Source organism: Vipera berus (assembly GCF_964194415.1).
Source record: "Vipera berus genome assembly, chromosome: 1".
NCBI classification, from domain to species: Eukaryota; Metazoa; Chordata; class Lepidosauria; order Squamata; family Viperidae; genus Vipera; species Vipera berus.
The window spans coordinates 302953621-302971421 of record NC_138202.1 but is presented as its reverse complement, the minus strand read 5'-3'; the positions used below and the strand labels follow the sequence as shown (position 1 = coordinate 302971421).

General features: G+C 37.2%; 1 protein-coding gene across 1 annotated transcript in view; it reads right to left on the bottom strand.

Annotated features, from left to right (window-relative positions):
* PLB1 (phospholipase B1) overlaps positions 1–14101 on the bottom strand; it is a gene marked incomplete at its 5' end in the record, with an annotated part of 112955 nt that extends 98854 nt beyond the window's left edge. The window contains 11 exons of the mRNA XM_081317282.1: positions 567–645; positions 2366–2448; positions 3676–3738; positions 5083–5157; positions 6105–6156; positions 7393–7477; positions 9419–9462; positions 11103–11143; positions 11796–11854; positions 12306–12354; positions 14078–14101. Of these exons, the coding sequence (XP_081173408.1) occupies positions 567–645; positions 2366–2448; positions 3676–3738; positions 5083–5157; positions 6105–6156; positions 7393–7477; positions 9419–9462; positions 11103–11143; positions 11796–11854; positions 12306–12354; positions 14078–14101 (654 nt within the window). The remainder of the gene's footprint in view (positions 1–566; positions 646–2365; positions 2449–3675; positions 3739–5082; positions 5158–6104; positions 6157–7392; positions 7478–9418; positions 9463–11102; positions 11144–11795; positions 11855–12305; positions 12355–14077) is intronic.
* Positions 14102–17801: the final 3700 nt, after the last annotated feature.

Below are 17801 nucleotides of genomic sequence, written 5' to 3'. Positions count from 1 at the left end.
ATAACAAGAACTCTTTTTTTTTAACTACAGAGAATTTTGAGTGCAATATATACATTTCTCCCTGATTTAAATAAAATCAATTTATTATGCCTAATAAATATGAAACTTGACAAAAAGTACATCGTCAAAATATAAATAAAATAGGAAAAATAATCTACTTTAAATAACCATAAAAATGCCCCAGTGGCTATGAAACATTTTGCATAAATCCATTTTCTTAAGAAAAGCATAAGCCTAGTAAGACAATTGGATTTCACACTAGACTTTCCATATCCTGGAGGCATTTCAGAAATAAGGATATCCCAGTAATGCTCTTGCCATCACTAAGTAATCAGACATATTTAGCACCAGATTTCATCCATTTCATCAGTTTGGAAACTGATGAGGATGAGGATGATCTTGTGACATCTTGTTCCAAAGACTCTCAAACTGGTCATGATAGATTCCTTGGTAGAAGTGGATGATACCATGTGAAAGGGATATGAAACACTAAAAACAGCTTGCCTATTTGTTAATATACAACTGGAGGCAAATTCTCTTTTCACTAAACCCAGTATATTACTCACCTGATACAACCATTTTCGTACAGACTCATCCAATTTGGAACAGTCTTTGAAACAAATGCATGAATTAGGAACTATATTCCTAGAATATATCAATAGAAAAACAAAGTAAAATATAGAAGGCCATGAAATCTCCATTTAAAACATGAAATTTCTTGAAATCTAGTAAAGGAAGAATGGGTATTTTCAAAAGACAGTTTCTTAGCATAACTAGCTAATCTATCTTTTCCTTTGCAAAATTTAAACTATCTCAAGCTCAAAATTGGATGATGTGTTCTTTCTTCTGGGAAATATTCCAGCCCTGTTTCATTCATTCCAATCAATTATTCAAAAAGCTGTTCAACTTGCAACACTTCCAGAATTTGGGAACAGAATGGGAGCACATCCAGGAAGTTCAGGACAACTAATTTTAACTTGAAATAAGAAGCTTCAAGCTCAAAACATTTCAAATTCAAAATATTTTGCATATCAATACTTTTCCTCTTTAAAAGATTTGTATTATTTTCTGGCATGATAACTCCTTGACAAAAGTTCATTTGTTAGTATCATCTCCTGTATATTTATTTACAGATAAAGTCCTGAGATTCCCAAATGCCAAGATGCTAAAAAATTGATAAAAATGTTCCAATGTTCCAATATCTAGTAAATCCAAGTCACGTTTCTTGTGTTTATTCACATATGTAGATGCAATGTATTCTTGTTTCCTTCTGTTTCATTACATATGTAAATGCAGTGTACTCTTTGAGGCAGGTGGGAGGGGAGGAGAAGATCAGCGCCAAGATATATTTTAAAAGTTCTTGCTTATGGCATCTACTCCTTGATACTTCAAAAGCAATTTGAAAACAATCTGAGAACTTTGTAATGCTGAGAAAAAGGAGCAAGGAGAAGGAACAGATCTTGTATCAGCAAAAGTCTATTAACAGCTATTCCTCATGAAAAGATACAGAAGGGAAGGGAAAGGCAAAGAATCTTGTCAGTTTCTCCATGGATCCTTTATTTGGACTGCTAAGAAGGGAATGACAATCTGTCAAGCTGGAGTGGCCCTTGCAGGGTGTTCTGGAGCAGCAGCTCCCAAACCTTTGGGCACCAGGGACCTGTTCCATGGAGAAAAGTTTTTCAGCGAACCGGAGGGGGTGTGCTTTCTCATGCTGCCTGCATCCTGTGGATGGGGCTTTGCTTGTTTGCATGGGCCTGTTGTTGGCATGCTGCGGACCACTGCCGGTCCATGGACCAGGGGTTGGGGACCCCTGTTCTAGAGTGACCTAAGCTTAAGCAAAATTCATAGAGACTAAAGGAAGTATTTCATTCAATAGGAAGCTATTCCACCACCAACCTCTCCAGAGACCTACCTTTGTCACTCCACAGGCTCCAATGGCCATAACTTGCTACCTAGTCTTTTGGGACTGGTGGGGATGGGGTGGGGATGGGGCTAGAAATGCGGTAATATAAATAAATACACCAAAAACATGCACTTATCATTCAAATAGGGCAGTAATCCTCAAGATGCATATTGGAAATTTGGGAAATGGAAAGATTAGGTTGTGTGTTTGTGTGTGGCACCACACTAGGGAAGACTCAGCTACTAACATGCACAAATGGTACATGTCAAGATAATACAGAAATGGGCAAAATGGCCCCAAGTAAAAACTTTACAAGCAGAGCCTAAATCACAAGTGATTTGTCAAACTATATAGAGCATTTTTGGAACAAACCTTTGGGGGGGAAAATAGAAAACAACAATACATATCTAAAATGGAAGAGGAAAACTGTCTCAATCTATCAATAGGAGAAATTTGGGTTACCTGACATAATTCCGACCTGTGTGTGAAAGAGTTGAGATTGGGAGCAATGTAAAATCCACCAGATTTACAAAGACTTTAGGAACCTGTAGTGATAGAAGAATAGACAAATGAATTACTGCAATAGTTTCCTAATTCAGAAAAGGCTTTCTATCACCAATCTGTACTGTTTATAATGTAAACTTTTGTGGCTTCACAACCTTACTCACTATTTCAGGATGAAAGAGAATGGTAAAAGAAGCTTCACTGAGACAGTGGATGCTGATTTAGTCTATGAAAGAATAACTGGAGAGGTAGTATTCATGCAACAATTTATCTGAATCAGGTGAAAACCTATCAGATATATTCACCACAATGCTCAGGTTGTTTGGTAATATTCTTGGTTAGGTTTCTGAGCAGATTGCACACACCCAACCTATTTGATTATTGTGAGCTTAGTGTATTGTGGATCAAGTGAGTATCCAGGTTAAACATGCCATTTATGTAGGGCCATAACTGTACACAAACAATACTGAAACTGTAACCTTTTTGGATTGTAAAATAATATTAACAGCAATTATCCGTATGCAAAACTAGATACAACAGGGGTGATGTATGAGAGTAACGAAAAAGGTGTATGACGTTGAGCTGGATCCTATTCCCTTTCCTTGAACTCTAAAACAACTTTCCCCAACCTACAGTAAGGGGAAGGATGTTCCATGTACACCAATATATGCTCATTTAACCTCATTGAACTGTCTTTGTAATTCAATGTGAATAAATTAGGCAACCAGACATTTTCCCATAAGGCATATTATGTGTGGGCAACAGATGTATTATAAATGCTACTATTTTTACAGTTTTTATTGTAAAAATAGCAATAATTCATGTTCAATAATTTGAGTAGAGCTAAATATTTATTGTTACACTATAAACCATCCTGGGGAAAATATAACAGTAGGTAGAATATCTGTAGGTCTGTATATATTTGTGTGTATAGGGTTACTAATAATGGTAGTAATAATAACAGCCTGAATCAATCCATTACAGGATGACGGTCCTTGGACTGAAAGTTATAGACCATTTTCTATTTACCTGGCCCAAAATTGATAAGTATTTTTCAACTTTTCAATCTAGTGTTGAAAGAAGGAGAATTACTGGCCCAAAATCACCTAGCTGCCTTCCATGCCTAAAAGAAAACTGGGTCTCCCTATTCCATTAACTACTATATTACACTGGCTGTCACAGATACATGCATATGCATAGGCTGTACATAAGTCTATATGAATAATTCCAGAGTTTCAAAATTTTTGAATCTGGGAAAATGTTCATACTTCTCTGTATAAAAAATCCAATACTCTTTCAAGTTTCTTTATGCTGTTGAGCCGGGAAATATCCTGTTCAAAATAAAACAATTTATATGAGGAAATGGTCAAGAACACAATCTTTTTTCACTCCAGATCAAACACTTCAGAATAATGCCTGCCTTCCATATCTGTTATTTCACCAGCTTGGAAAGGAATCTCAAGTAAATATATCTCAAAAAGAATGGCAATCCTCCATTTCTTACTGTGTTACCCTGTTAATTTAATCAATAAAAAGATGGTTATGGAATCTGTATTCAATAATTTTAGAACTAAACCCTAATTTTAACTGGGATGAATACTTTTTATAGGGACTGTTAGAATTTCTTCTGCTAAATTATCATATTTTGAAATCATTTTTAATATGTATTTGTGAAGACAAAAACCGTATATCTTTTCCAAGGTTTGTCATTGAGTTTACCTAATGTCCACTGAAGTCTTACTTGTTTTCAGATTAGGCAAAGGGCCTATCTTTTCATGATTTGGCATAACATTTTTTTTAATTAAAAATGAATTTCAGGGCCATGACAACAGTGCAATGAGAACATCAGAAGTGGACCAAAGTGAATAGTATAAAAAAAATTAAGGACCAAGTAGGCACTTTAAGTTTAGACATATTTTATAAATCATTTACACATTATTCATTTTTTTGAAATGCAAAATGTAAAACTCCCAAATATACCATTGAAAATCATTTGTTGGTAAATTTCAACACTGTGATATCAATGCTACTTATCTGGTACTTTATCTGACTGCAAGCATAAATAAAATGACTTTTCCATATTAAGTTATTAACTGTGGTATTCCTAGCATTTCAGAAAATGTGGGAGGTGAGTAACTGTTATTATACACATATTTAAGAATGTTTACTATATTTTAATTTACAGATACTTGATTAAATCTTCAAGAGGAGAATGCTTATCTCTTAGGAAAATGACTTATTTGTAATAATACAAATTATTATAGGGCAATATACTACTAAAGGAAAAATAAAGTATTATTTGGGAAGGAAAATCAGTCTCATAGCAGTGCAATAAAGCCACACCCATATTTACAAGCATTGCAATTTTGCATGAGCTGTGCAGCATTTACCATTCAGATAACAGCAGTGAGATGCTGAAGATGCCACTGCCTAGAGTGGTCAGAATAGTCAATATAGCAGCCATGACCATATAATCAAAGCTCCAGCCCTTTTTTTACAGGCGTTGTGGGGCCTACCATTTTACCTTTTTTGTCCCCTGCAGATGTCCCTGCCTAGGGTGGCTTGTATATTTTAAAGAAAGTTGGCACCATCCAAGAAACATCAAAATCCACCATTTGTTTATTCTTTAATTCAATTTCTTGGTCTATTTTCCAAGTAAATACACTCTTATTTACCTGGGAGTCAGAGTTCTGTGAAGAACACGGGTGAAAAACTGTGATTAGCTTCCAGTCATTCTGATAGTCAAACAGCTAAAGGGAAAGAACACAGCACCTGTTTAAGTGTTAGGAAAAAACTCTAATTTGAAAGTTTCTGTCATGAAAAAAGTTGAATGATGCCTAGATAAGAGGGGAGTGCGTAGAGTGGGGTTTCCCATAAAAATGCTTCTGTGATATGAATGGCTTTGTCATGGTTGACTCGCCACACACCGCTGCTCACCACCACACAACAGAAATGGAAGGGGAGGGAAAGTATTGCAATGCAAAGGAGACTTGGAAGGGAATCGAGGAATTCAAGTGAGCTGATGAGGCCTGGGACAGTCCCAATTATCAGTAAAGTTACACAGGCTTCCACCAAACTAGGGGGTCTTCAGAATTCCCCATCATCTGAGAATGGGATATTAACATATCTGATACTTTTTTTTAAAAAATCCATTTTTTATCCTAGTACATTTTAGATAGTCTTGTTAACTGTTAAATAAAGAGGCTAGTTGGCCTTTTAAAAAAAATCAGAACAATTGTCAGAATTAAAAGGAAAAACATGAATGTGTCCCTAGTTCCATAGGACCAAGAATTAAGTGCTACTGTTTTATATAAATATGTTATTTTTTAAGGTTTGACCATCATAATACTATAAGACAAAGCAAAAGAATACAGGATATGATTATAATTGGTGGTCTTCCAAGTCTTTGTCTTAAGCATTTTGGTATCCTAACTAAAAACGTCAGTGTCTCCATCCAGAGAATCCAAAGCAGAATTCCAAGTTATAATTTATTAGGGCTGATCCTGTCACATGTGCATTGTGACATGAGAAATCAACAAATGTTGGTAGAACCACTGCCTGAATACACAGGAAAGACATGTCTAATAGATGTACATGCTACAAGGATGAAAATGTTTTTGGCCAACATTAAAAATTCAAGAGATTATAAATATAAGCAGATTGTTGTACTATATATAACATGTTACAATACATATACCTGGATCTCTCTCATGCTCTCCACAAGTTCTTTTGCTTGATCCAAAAGATCACTGTGTCACAAATCAAAGGGGGAAATGGTTAAGCAGGTAAATGTTCTTTCTTTGCAGGTAGAAAGATGAATTTTAATCTACAGACTCCAGGCTATTCCAATGTACAAAATGGCCCTTTCTTAAGTGATGTTTTCAGAAGCCAAGAGAAGAGAAAAGGAGTAGGGTGTGTACAGTATTCAGAAAGTCTAAAGGACTTTACTAACGGAGATGGTGGGATATTTACATTTTCAGACTTGTGGGACTGACGTCAGCCTTCCCAGGTAGAAGCAGACAGGAAACATGACCAGATGATATGATTCTACTTTCTTGTAATGCTACCTTAACAGGATCTTACAAGTCTGAAAGTACAAATATTCCACCATTTCCTTTACAGACTGAGAACAAAAGAGGGATACAGTGTACTTTATAAATCTCTTTCTCTACCTATTATGCAGGGGCCCTCTCTTATCTGATTATTCCCTCCCCCCATTCCCAAGGAAATTCCTACATAACATTATACTGTAGGTAGTCCTCGGCTTATGACCACAATTGGGATTGGTATTTTGGTTGTGAAGTTGTGAAGTTTTAAAGTGAGGCAGCCACCTTATCTGACCTAATTTTACAACTATTTTTATGGCAGTCATTAAGCAAATTACACAGCCGTAAGACTGCATCCATTCTCTTGAATGTTTGTTGTTGTTTTTTTTGCCAAATTACAAGTTATGGTCACACGACTGTGGGACTCTGCAACCAGCTGTAAATGTGAGCCAGTTGCCAAGCTTCTGAAAAAATGGTAATTGGATGGATGGGGCCAACAGCATATTTTATGACAGCCAGAAGTGGTTTAAAGCACCTTTTCCTAAGGCAGTTGTAACTCCAAATAGTTGATAAATGACTAGTTGTAAATCAAGGGCCATCTGTACAGTTTCCTTTTTATTAACAATCCTGATTATGAAAAAAACAACTGTCATTCTTAGCAGCTTAACAATTTTAATTTCTTTCCTTTTCCTGTTTTTCCTATTCAGTAGCTTCCCTGTAATTATTTTTAATATGGAATGCTTCTGATAATTTTCTAAAAAAAAACCCAAGCAAATAAAAAGTTACATAGAAATGCAGCAAGTAAATAAATAGGTAATTACTCCAATTTCAAAAAATATGTCCTTCCTGCACTATTTCCATCTACAGCATCATTCATCACTGCAACAATGACACCCAGATGAACAAGAAGCAGCCCAGTACATAAAAAAATGAACTTACATAGTTCCATTTCTTGATAAAATCCCACTGTTTCTATCCAAAGGAGAGTAATGTTGCACAGAAGGATTAAACATCCTAATAAGAGCTGAAAGATATAAACTTAGTTCAGTTTATTCACAGGGTCTGGAATTGCTTATGCAAACGTGACAATGAAACCACTAGGCAACAATTTAGGGAATTGTTTAAAAAAGGGAATACAGAAGGAAGACTAGAATGGGAATTACCATGGCAAGTGGTAATAATATTAATTTTACTATAATAAAGTAACATTTCCTTTGAGTTGAACTTGAACCCTGAAGACTTCTCCATGAAACTATTCTGAAAATAGTTTGTCATGGTTTTCTGCAACCCTATAATTTTCAAATCACCTCTTATTTTAATATAACCAAATTTAATTAAACATAGCTTTTTGAGATTGAGATTTATATTATTTAATGATGCTAAAAGAAAAAGATTTTACAATAGACAAAATAAGTATAATTGGTTCATATGGATGGAAACTAACCAAAGAGAGAAGCAATCTAGAACTAAGGAGAAACTTCCTGAGCGTTAGAACAATTAATCAGTGGAACATCCTGCCTCCAGAAGCTGTGAATCCTACAACACTGGAAGTTTTTAAAAGATTGGATAGGATAGGCTTTCCTGCCTGAGCAGGGGGTTGGACTAGATGACATCCAAGTCCCTTCCAACTTTATTATTATTATTATTATTATTATTATTATTATTATTATTATTATTATTATTATTATTATTATTATTATTATTATTATTCCCAAAACCATACCATGACTCAGAGGCAAGCAAATTAACAAACACCATTTGCATGATACAGACGATACTTAAGCACCAAGGACCATGGCCCAGCAACAACAACCAGCCAATCAAACAGCCCGAAACCAGATCATGACTCAGAAACACCCAGATATTAGGAGTGGATCAAATGGCTTGAACATAATAATAATAATAATAATAATAATAATAATAATAATAATAATAATAATAATAATAATAATAATAATAATAATAATAATAATAATAATAATAAGAAGAAGAAGAAGAAGAAGAAGAAGAAGAAGAAGAAGAAGAAGAAGAAGAAGAAGAAGAAGAAGAAGAAGAAGAAGAAGAAGAAGAAGAAGAAGAAGTTGGAAGGGACCTTGGAGGTCATCTAGTCCAACCCCCTGCTCAGGCAGGAAACCCTATACCATTTCAGACAAATGGCTGGCCAGTCTCTTCTAAAAAGCATACTTCAGCAAAACTATTTCTCTAGGGAGACTATGACTCTTCCATGCTGAAGGTCTAAAACAGGTATGTCAAACTCGCGACGTCACATGATGTCACGCAACATATCGGGAAAGTTTTGCCATTGCTGCCAATGGGGTGAGCGTGGTTTCCATGTGATGCATCCGGCCCATGGGCCGTCAGTTTGATATGCCTGGTCTAAAAACAATGAGTAGCGAGATGTTTGTTTGAAGTGCTCAAACTCAGGTTCTCAGCCTTTTCCATTATATGAGCTATTCATTGTCATCAAAAGCTTCTACAAACCACGACATAAATAATGGTAAACATTTAAGGTTTCATATCCATTGATCTCTGTTTGGATCCCCACCTTCTAATCACACATGGGTAACTGATTTACCTCTGTCTAAATTCAAAGAATATTATACCACACAACAAACTATACTGCAATTAATCTAACTCTTAGTATAATGTAAAATAATGCATGGGATTATATTATTATTACATTGTTATTTTGCTTCCCAAAGACCATCTTCATTATGCTTATGGACCACAGTTGAACTATTGGTCTGGTGTTAATTTTTTTGCACACAATAAAGGAATGGGTTAGATTTTCTACAAGACTGGCAACAGCTTTAACTGTCTAAGATCATGAGGCTAAACAAGATCAAGGCTAAACAAGGAGGAAAAACATTTCCTCCTTCAGGTTAAACAATGAGAACCATTTCCCTTCTTAAAAATTTCTGATCATTGAGTAACAAAATAGTTCTATCAGGAATTTAAGACATACCTGTAAGTATTCTCATGCTTCCCTGAATAAAGTCTTGTTCTGAGCTAAAAATAGAAACATCAATTAATCATTCCTTCATACAGAGTAATGGATCCCAGAGTATACTAGGCCTCGTCTTTTTCCCTCCCCTCCATTTAATGTCTATATTACCTTTGAAAGCAATTCTCAGTTACTTTGATTGTGGGATGTTTAGCAAAGAAACCTCTTTCCTAAAACGAGTTATTTTTGAGTCCAGCAATCATTTATTTTTCTTCTTCTCACTATTAAAATCTTAATTGCTATTATTCAGTGTAGAAATGGAGGACAAACTGAATGTTACGTAAAATATATCAGATGGCCTTTGATCATCCAATGGGCTATCTGGATGAGAAAATGTAATTTCCAAGGAAGGGTCAGAGAAATACCCACTGTCGTGTTTCAGATTTCAGCAGACATACTTTCTCGGGAGATTATCAGTTTTACTTTCAGGGAGCAGAGTTATCAAAGGCATAAGGAATGTCAACAAAGCAAAGTTTGTTTTGAAACAAGAACATTTGGAAGAATCATCCAAATTTGTCTCCAAGTTTCAAAGCTCTGGGTCAGGATTGTCAGCCAGTCTGACGGTCAGAAGTTTGAAATTAGAATTCACGCACAAGCTGGAAGTCAGACATTGCTTCCAGCAAAGAGAACAGAGGCAGAGCAGATTCTTATATAAGCTTCAGCCAGCTGTCACTAAGTAGAAGGTCTACTTCTTTGTTTGGTGAGAAGCCGAATAGACCTTTGGTGTTGTGCTCTCCTCTCAAAACATCAGGTACATCATTTGGGAGACCTTACACCAGTCTACATGACTTTTCCAGTTGCTCAAGTGTTGCCGGAGTTTGGTCAGCCTTGTGTGATTCCTTCTGAAGCTGACATACCACATGTTCAGTTGGAACTCAGAATCTGAATCCTGAACCTGGGCCATGACACCTCTTTTCCTACTTGTTAATCCACATAAGAGTGGTGGAATCCAACATATAATGTATCCAATATATCCATTAGTGTTCCTGTTCATTATTGGGACAGAAATGAAAGAAATATGATCCTAGTATTACGGTATACGTATATTTGACTATTTAGCTATCCTCTATTGGAACAGTGGTGGGGGACGCGGTGGCTGAGTGGGTTAGGACGCTGAGCTTGTCGATCAGAAGGTCAGCAGTTTGGCGGGTTGAATCCTGAGTGCCGCGTAACAGAGTGAGTGCCTGTTACTCGTCCCAGCTTCTGCCAACCTAGCAGTTCGAAAGCACGTAAAAATGCAAGTAGAAAAATAGGGACCACTACAGTAGGAAGGTAACAGCGTTCCGTGCGCCTTTGGCGTCTAGTCATGCCAGCCACATGACCACGGAGACATCCTCAGACAAGTGCTGGCTCTTCGGCTTTGAAACGGAGATGAGCACCGGCCCCTAGAGTCGGAAACGACTAGCACGCATGTGCGGGGGAACCTTTACCTTTACCTTTATTGGAACAGCTCGCCAGCTGGACTGGTCATATATTTGCTCCATTTATTGGGCCTGCAGAACGTGTTGTAATATGGTCTCTCCTGTTGTAATATTGTGTTCCTTCTATAGTGATTCCTGCCTCAGGCAGATTTCTTCCGTTATTATTAAAGGAAAGATCTAGACTCTACAAAGTAGATTGAGTAAAACCTAATAAAAGGTACTACCTTTGGAAGAAACCTGCTTGCTCCTTTCCAGAATCTCCCATCTGGAAATAAAGACAAAAAAGAAGATGATGACAATTTTTTTTGTTTGAACTATTACCAGGGAAGAAAGGGTGAGGAAAGGGAAATTCTATGATGGCAATGAATTCTGTTCCTGTTCCTGCTCCAGTATTGAGCTTGGTAACCCAAGAACAGAAATGAAGAACAAAAAGCAGGCAGAAGAAGTGAAAAGAGAATGCCTGTTTGCATCAGAAGAACTGCTGAGATGAAGGAACAATATTTGGTCTCTACTTTTTTTAAAAAAAAATGTCTAATGAAGAGAATTTGTAAACTGAATATAAGAATTAAAGCAGAATATATACTAGATGGTGGAACTAAGATTTTCTACCACTTTAATATATGAAAATATTACAAGTAGAAAAAGAGAAGGTATGAAGAAAGGAAAGCATAGGGGAAAGACAAAACGTTTTAGATGTATGGAACTTGAGATGTCAATCACCCAAGAGAAAATATTAGACAGATAGAGAAAAACTAGGAATGTTGCAGATCTAGTAGTTGGTAAGAACATGGCTGCAGGAGCCAACTCATAGGTTGGCAACTTTTCCTTGATTCAATTGACTAGCAGTTTTTCTATCTGGTTAAAGATTACTGTACTTCTGCACAATCCTTTTCAAGAGAATTCACTGCTATACTCACATTTTCCAAACTTCCTATAGCAACAGTTAGTTGAATGTCAGATGGTCGCAGTGTGTGAACTGAAGAAATAAAACATTGGCTATCAGTTGACCAAGTAAAGTAATAGTTTTCCTTATCTCTATTTATTTAAATTAAAATAAAGGCAAATCCAAAACATTACAATTACTTTTAAACATGCATATTGCTTTATTCTAAAAGTGGATATATGTATAAGTTGTGTTTGTGCACTCCTACACATAGACACTTTAATGCTATGTGCAAAGCAGATAACATTTGATTGAAATAATTCTAAATAATAAGGATGGAATATTTTATCCTAGCTAATAAAATATATATAATTAAGTAATAACAATCCATTATTTCACTCATTTTCATTTGATCAGAATAGTATTTTTCCCCTGGTGATTTATCTAGGACTTGGATGGCATAAGTAAACTTGACTCCCACATTTTTGTACTCAATAAGATAACTTTTATCTTTTACTTTGAATATACTCCATGGTACCAATACCTGAAGGTGAAGTTTGATGAGAACTTTGTAACTTGTAGTTCCTTAGAGGCTGTAGGAAAAACAATGTGATTGAAAGGACAGTCAGTATGCTAGAATCGACCATCAGATCCACAACACTAAAACAATAAAGTTTATCCACTCTTCCAGGAAATATTTTTTGATAGACCATGTCACTAAAACATAAAAAGATTGTTTCTGCAAGGAAATGTCAGTAAAATGGCTATCTACATTCTTTATCAAATATAGCAATAGCACTTAACACTTCTATATTACTTCACAGTGCTTTAGGACTCTCTAAGTCAGACATGTCAAACACAAGGCCCGGGGGGGCGGATCCGGCCCGCGAAGCCATCCTGGAAACAGTGAAGGAACAGCCCCCTCTGCCTTGGCCCTGGTCCAGAGACCCTCAGATCTGTCCCACTCCTGCCCAGGCACCCATAGGCACCCTTGATGCGAACAATGTAGAGCTGGCCATGCCCACCCAGTAGGCCATATGCACTCTAGCCACACCCACTCAGTAGGCCATGCCCACCCTGGCCATACCCACCCAGTAGGCCATATGCACTCTAGCCACACCCACTCAGTAGGCCATGCCCACCCTGGCCATACCCACCCGGCCCCCCGAGGGCAACCGCAATGCTGATGTGGCCCTCAATGAAATTGAGTTTGACACCCCTGCTCTAAGTGGTTTACAAATTTACAGTCTAGGTCCTCATTTTACTGACCCCGGAAGGATGGAAGGTTGAGTCAACCTTGACCCAGTCAGGATCGAGTTCCTGGCAGTGGGCAGAGTTAGCCTGCAATATTGCACTTTAACCACTGCATCATCATGGCTCTTTTGCCTGATGGTGCAGTGGTTGTCATCAATATCCTGATATTTTCCAAATAATTTCATTGCTTTCTATGTTTAATATTTCATTGTTTACTTTACAAAGGCAGTTTGGGGCTTTTACCTTCCAATCTATGTTTTGTTCATACTAATTGTTCTGGTATCAGACAGCCATCTTAACCACCCTTTAGAAGAGTTTGGAGACTCCTTGGAGAAAAAGAAAATCTGAAGTCTTAAAATTAGAATCAATAGTTCCATAATCTATATGTGGACCTCTCTTAAGTATTCAGGAACAGCTGCAGCATGGAGTTGATAGTCTAAGCACAGTGAAGATTCTGATTCTCTTCACCAATCAAGATCTGACATTGGAGCCTAGATAGAAAAGGTCCACCTAAACCACTTTGATATCTGAGATGAGAAAGACGATTGTGGCTCTCTTGATTTCATATACTGATTGGACTAGCACTGGATCTATCTTTAGCACAGATAGTTGGCTATTATTTTCCATTGTTGCTGAACTAGCAAACTATTTTTTTGTCTCAGACTTGGTGGCTGTGTACTTAATTAAAGCAGGGCAACCAGAAAATTCAGAACCAAATATGAACATGCCACCCCATTGCCTCCCATTACTTTTTGATTTACCCTATCTACATAATGCTGCATCTGCTTTAAGTGGGAGAAACTGTGGTATGCATACCTGCCTTACAAGCCTAAACTATCTTGCTCTGCTTAACTAGTAGAGGCTAATAAAAAGGGATTAAATTCATCTGCTGGGCCAATCAGATTCAATAACTGGAAAGCTAGAGGCCTGAGTACACTGTCTTTTCTAGATTTATGCACATGCTCTCCCAGTCAAAAATTGCCATATCCAAATGGAAGGTCATGTTTGAGATATGTCACACATCCCTTTTCATCTTGCAATTGTGCAGAAACAATGACTTACATCCAGTTCCATTTCTTCTTTCATTTTATCCTTGGCGGTTAGAATATGAGCTGCAGTCCCTTTAAGAAAAAATGTGTTTGTTTAATTTATTTCCTTGTTGCACTGATTTTCTTTTGATTCCTAGTGATTGAGTCATATGATGGCTTTGTGCCTGTAGTGTAAATGTTCAGTTTCTACACAAATGACAGGATTGGTTTCAACAGATACACTTGCTAATGATTGGATTGTGGATTCTTAAAAATGCTTCCAATAACATCATCTAATTAAAATATAAAACAATTACATAAAAGTATCACTGGAACTGACATTTGATCTTACTGCTCTTTCTCATAAGAGAGGGCACAGCTGCACAGAATGTCTAAAAATAGAGGTTGCCTGCAACAAAAATTTTGAAATTCAGTTATCATGAACTTCTCTCAAACTCGTAATTACAGAACTTTTTCTGCATTTCATTCCAACAGCGGTTGGCGATGCAAAATCATGATGGGGAAATCATCTCTCTCAGGAAGCTACACTTCATAACTATCGATCCTATTCAGCACAAAACACAACACACATCTATCTTGGCCTTATAATGTTTCAGCTTGCAGTAGCTCCTTTCAAAGATACGATCTATTTCACCACCCTAGATTTGTTTTAGTTATGTCTTCTCTGCTTCAGCATGTAGAACCATCAGAGAATGTGTATTCGCAGAGGTGTCCTAATCAGTCGTGGCTTTCAGATGAGTGGCTGAAATGCATTTCTGCTTGAAGTATGTCTGAAAAGTTTTCAAACGAAAAGTGCCTTACCTAAGAAAAAGGGCAGCCATAGGAAGAATGACGGCTTCTTCATGCTTTGCTCCTTTCTGAATGAATGCGTCTGGAAAGGTGTTAGCTTCGCTTTACCAAATGACGATTCTGTGGTCAAGAAATTGCCTTCTCCTCTGCCAGTTTTTATAACGGTGAGAAGATAATTCAGCTGTCATAAAATTTATTGCCCTTTTCTCATTTGGAAATGCAGCTTTTAAAAGTGAAGTGATAAAACATTAACATTTTGATGCTCTAACTTCAAAGAAGAGTCTTATGTACTTTATAATCATTTCTTAAAGAAAGAATAAAAAGGCGCAATTAAACAAGCAAGCTACGATACTTTGTAATTTCCCATTTTATATATATATGTTTATTATGGAAAACCCGATCAAAGCAGACCTCTTTCCTCAGTGTATGTTTCCTTAATCATTTGTATTTACAATCTTCTGCTTTATAATGTCATATAATTACAAAACTAGAAATTACATTTCTATCTCTCCTGAAAATTTAAAAGAAAAGGAAAACCTGTATGTTATATCTGAAGATATCAAGATACAGATTTCTGTAGATCTACCTATTTAGATTTACAGATGTAGTTTACAGTAGATGGAATTGAAACTCTCCAGTTCAATGTATTTCTTAATACATTTAGTTTTTACTTGGAAAATAATGGAGATACGCTAGAATGCTGTGACATACTTTGCATACAAGTCAACTATTATCATGCACCTTTTTCTACTTATGTGGGGCATACTATTACTTAATTACTCACTATTCTTTTAGCACTCCATATATGCTTCAAACATGCTGTATTCTAATTTCCGACAATCAAGACAGCTAAGAAACCAAAAGGAAAATAGGGTTAAAAATAGGTCATATTAAAATATCAACAGTTCTTGTGACCCCTGTAAATTTACTTATAAAAATGAGATCTAGTAAAGAGCTGTCCAGTTGGCATAGTCCTCTGATGGGAATCAAGTACAGCCAAATCCAGCTGAATACTGAATCCAGTGTCAAACCACTTTGGAAAAAGTCACTGGGTGACCAAAGAGAAGCAGGATTTTCTCCAAAGAAATCTGAACAAAATCTGGGTTTCTCCAGTGCTTCAGGGGCATTTTGAAATGTTATAGGGCTACACAATACCTACCTTGTAAAGCATTATTTCAAGTAAAACTGAACTCTTCTCCTTCCTCTCCTTCTTTCAATCATCACAATCTTCTATTTGCTTTCAGATGTGGCACTCCAGAGCCTTGACACACTGATTTTAATTCCAACATCCAAAAAGGGGGGAAACACGCAATGTTAAAACTGCCATTTTAAGGCCACATTTTAGCAGTACAAATCAAAAAGACCTTGTGGATGCCAAAATGTCCTGGGAGACTGCTGCTTGCTCACCCTAGGTTCAGCAGGTGGAACATCCTATAAAATACATTCAAATGTTGACATTCCCTCTCCATAAATCTCTCTCTCTTTTCCCTCCCACTCAGTTTCAAAAGCAGTGAATAATGGAAAGCGGGTTATGCTACAATGACCCAAGCTCTGATATTTTTGCATGTGCTTCCTAATATCACTGACAGGCATGAAAGAGGAGGGGCTTGTGTCACAACAGCACAACACTGCTTTTGTCAATTTAACACAGGCTTCAGATGTGGTGGACAGTTGTAATTGATGCCTGAATTGTTCAGGGTTTTCCAGTCTTCAAGAATCTGGCAGATGCCTGGAGAAACTGCTATCAGTGAGGGAAGAATGGCTGCCTACCCAGCTATATGCTGGCTCTAGCACACATAGTTGGACTTAAGTCACCCATTCTGCCACTACTCTCATGCAAACCTTTTACCCAAAATGCTGGTAGCAGAAGATAATAGATGTCCTGATTAAAGAGAGAATAGCTATCTAAGACATCTTGCCAGGCAGCTTTTTTTTCAGATTTATAAAGGTCGAGGTCAGTCACTCACCACTCTAGTTCCAGGAAGCTGAATACAATATTTATATGGTACCTCCCAGTCTACCTCCCACAACAGCCATGTTGAACTTCATGGCTGAGGGAAGACGTGAACCAGTGTTTCCATGTAAATGCAGCAAAGTCAGGTCCCAAGAATGAAAGGTATGTAATGATTCTTCTAAGGAAATGTCTTTATTGTTACACATTATAGACAGAATCTTGCCAAACTATAGCAGTCTGCTATCTATACTCAGGGCATCTGAAAGCAGGACAAGGGGCAATGGATGGAGGCTTATCAAAGAGAGATCCAACTTAGAACTAAAGAGAAATTTCCTGAACGTGGCAACAATTAATCAGTGGAACAGCTCGCCTTCAGAAGTTGTGGATGCTCCATCCCTGGAAATTTTTAAGAAGAGATTGGACAAATATTTGTCTGACATGATATAGAGTCTCCTGGTGGAGCAAGGGGGTGGTCTAGAAGATCTCCAAGCTCTTTCAGCTCTGTTATTCTGTTAACTATAAGGGAGGAACTGTCTTCACCCCTTTTCTCTCACACAAACTATCCGAACTAAGTTGTCACTTACTCCTCTGGAATGTAACCCCCTCCCTCCTGGGAATGCAGCCCACTACATTCCATCAGAAGCACACTGTCTCAACTTGAACCTTTAAGCAAGAATGATCCTTGACTCCATTTGTTGAGAAAGGCATAGTTTACTAAAGATCAAGTGAAATAGAGTAGAGCAATGCCAGAACTAAAATTCATGCACCAAATTCCCCAAGTCTAACTTTCCTTTTCTTAGGTACTTCCCATTTCTGGTCCTCTATCATCCAATCATATTCAAAGTGTGGGCTGGTGTGCAGCTGCTTTCCATTCCCAGCTGTCTGACCTTGAAGCTGTGCCTCAGGAAGATCCAATGAAGAGTGAAGCTTCCCTTCCTCCCATCCAGCTTTCCCCTTCCTCCCCCAGAGTTCATGGCAGACTGTTACCCAGCGA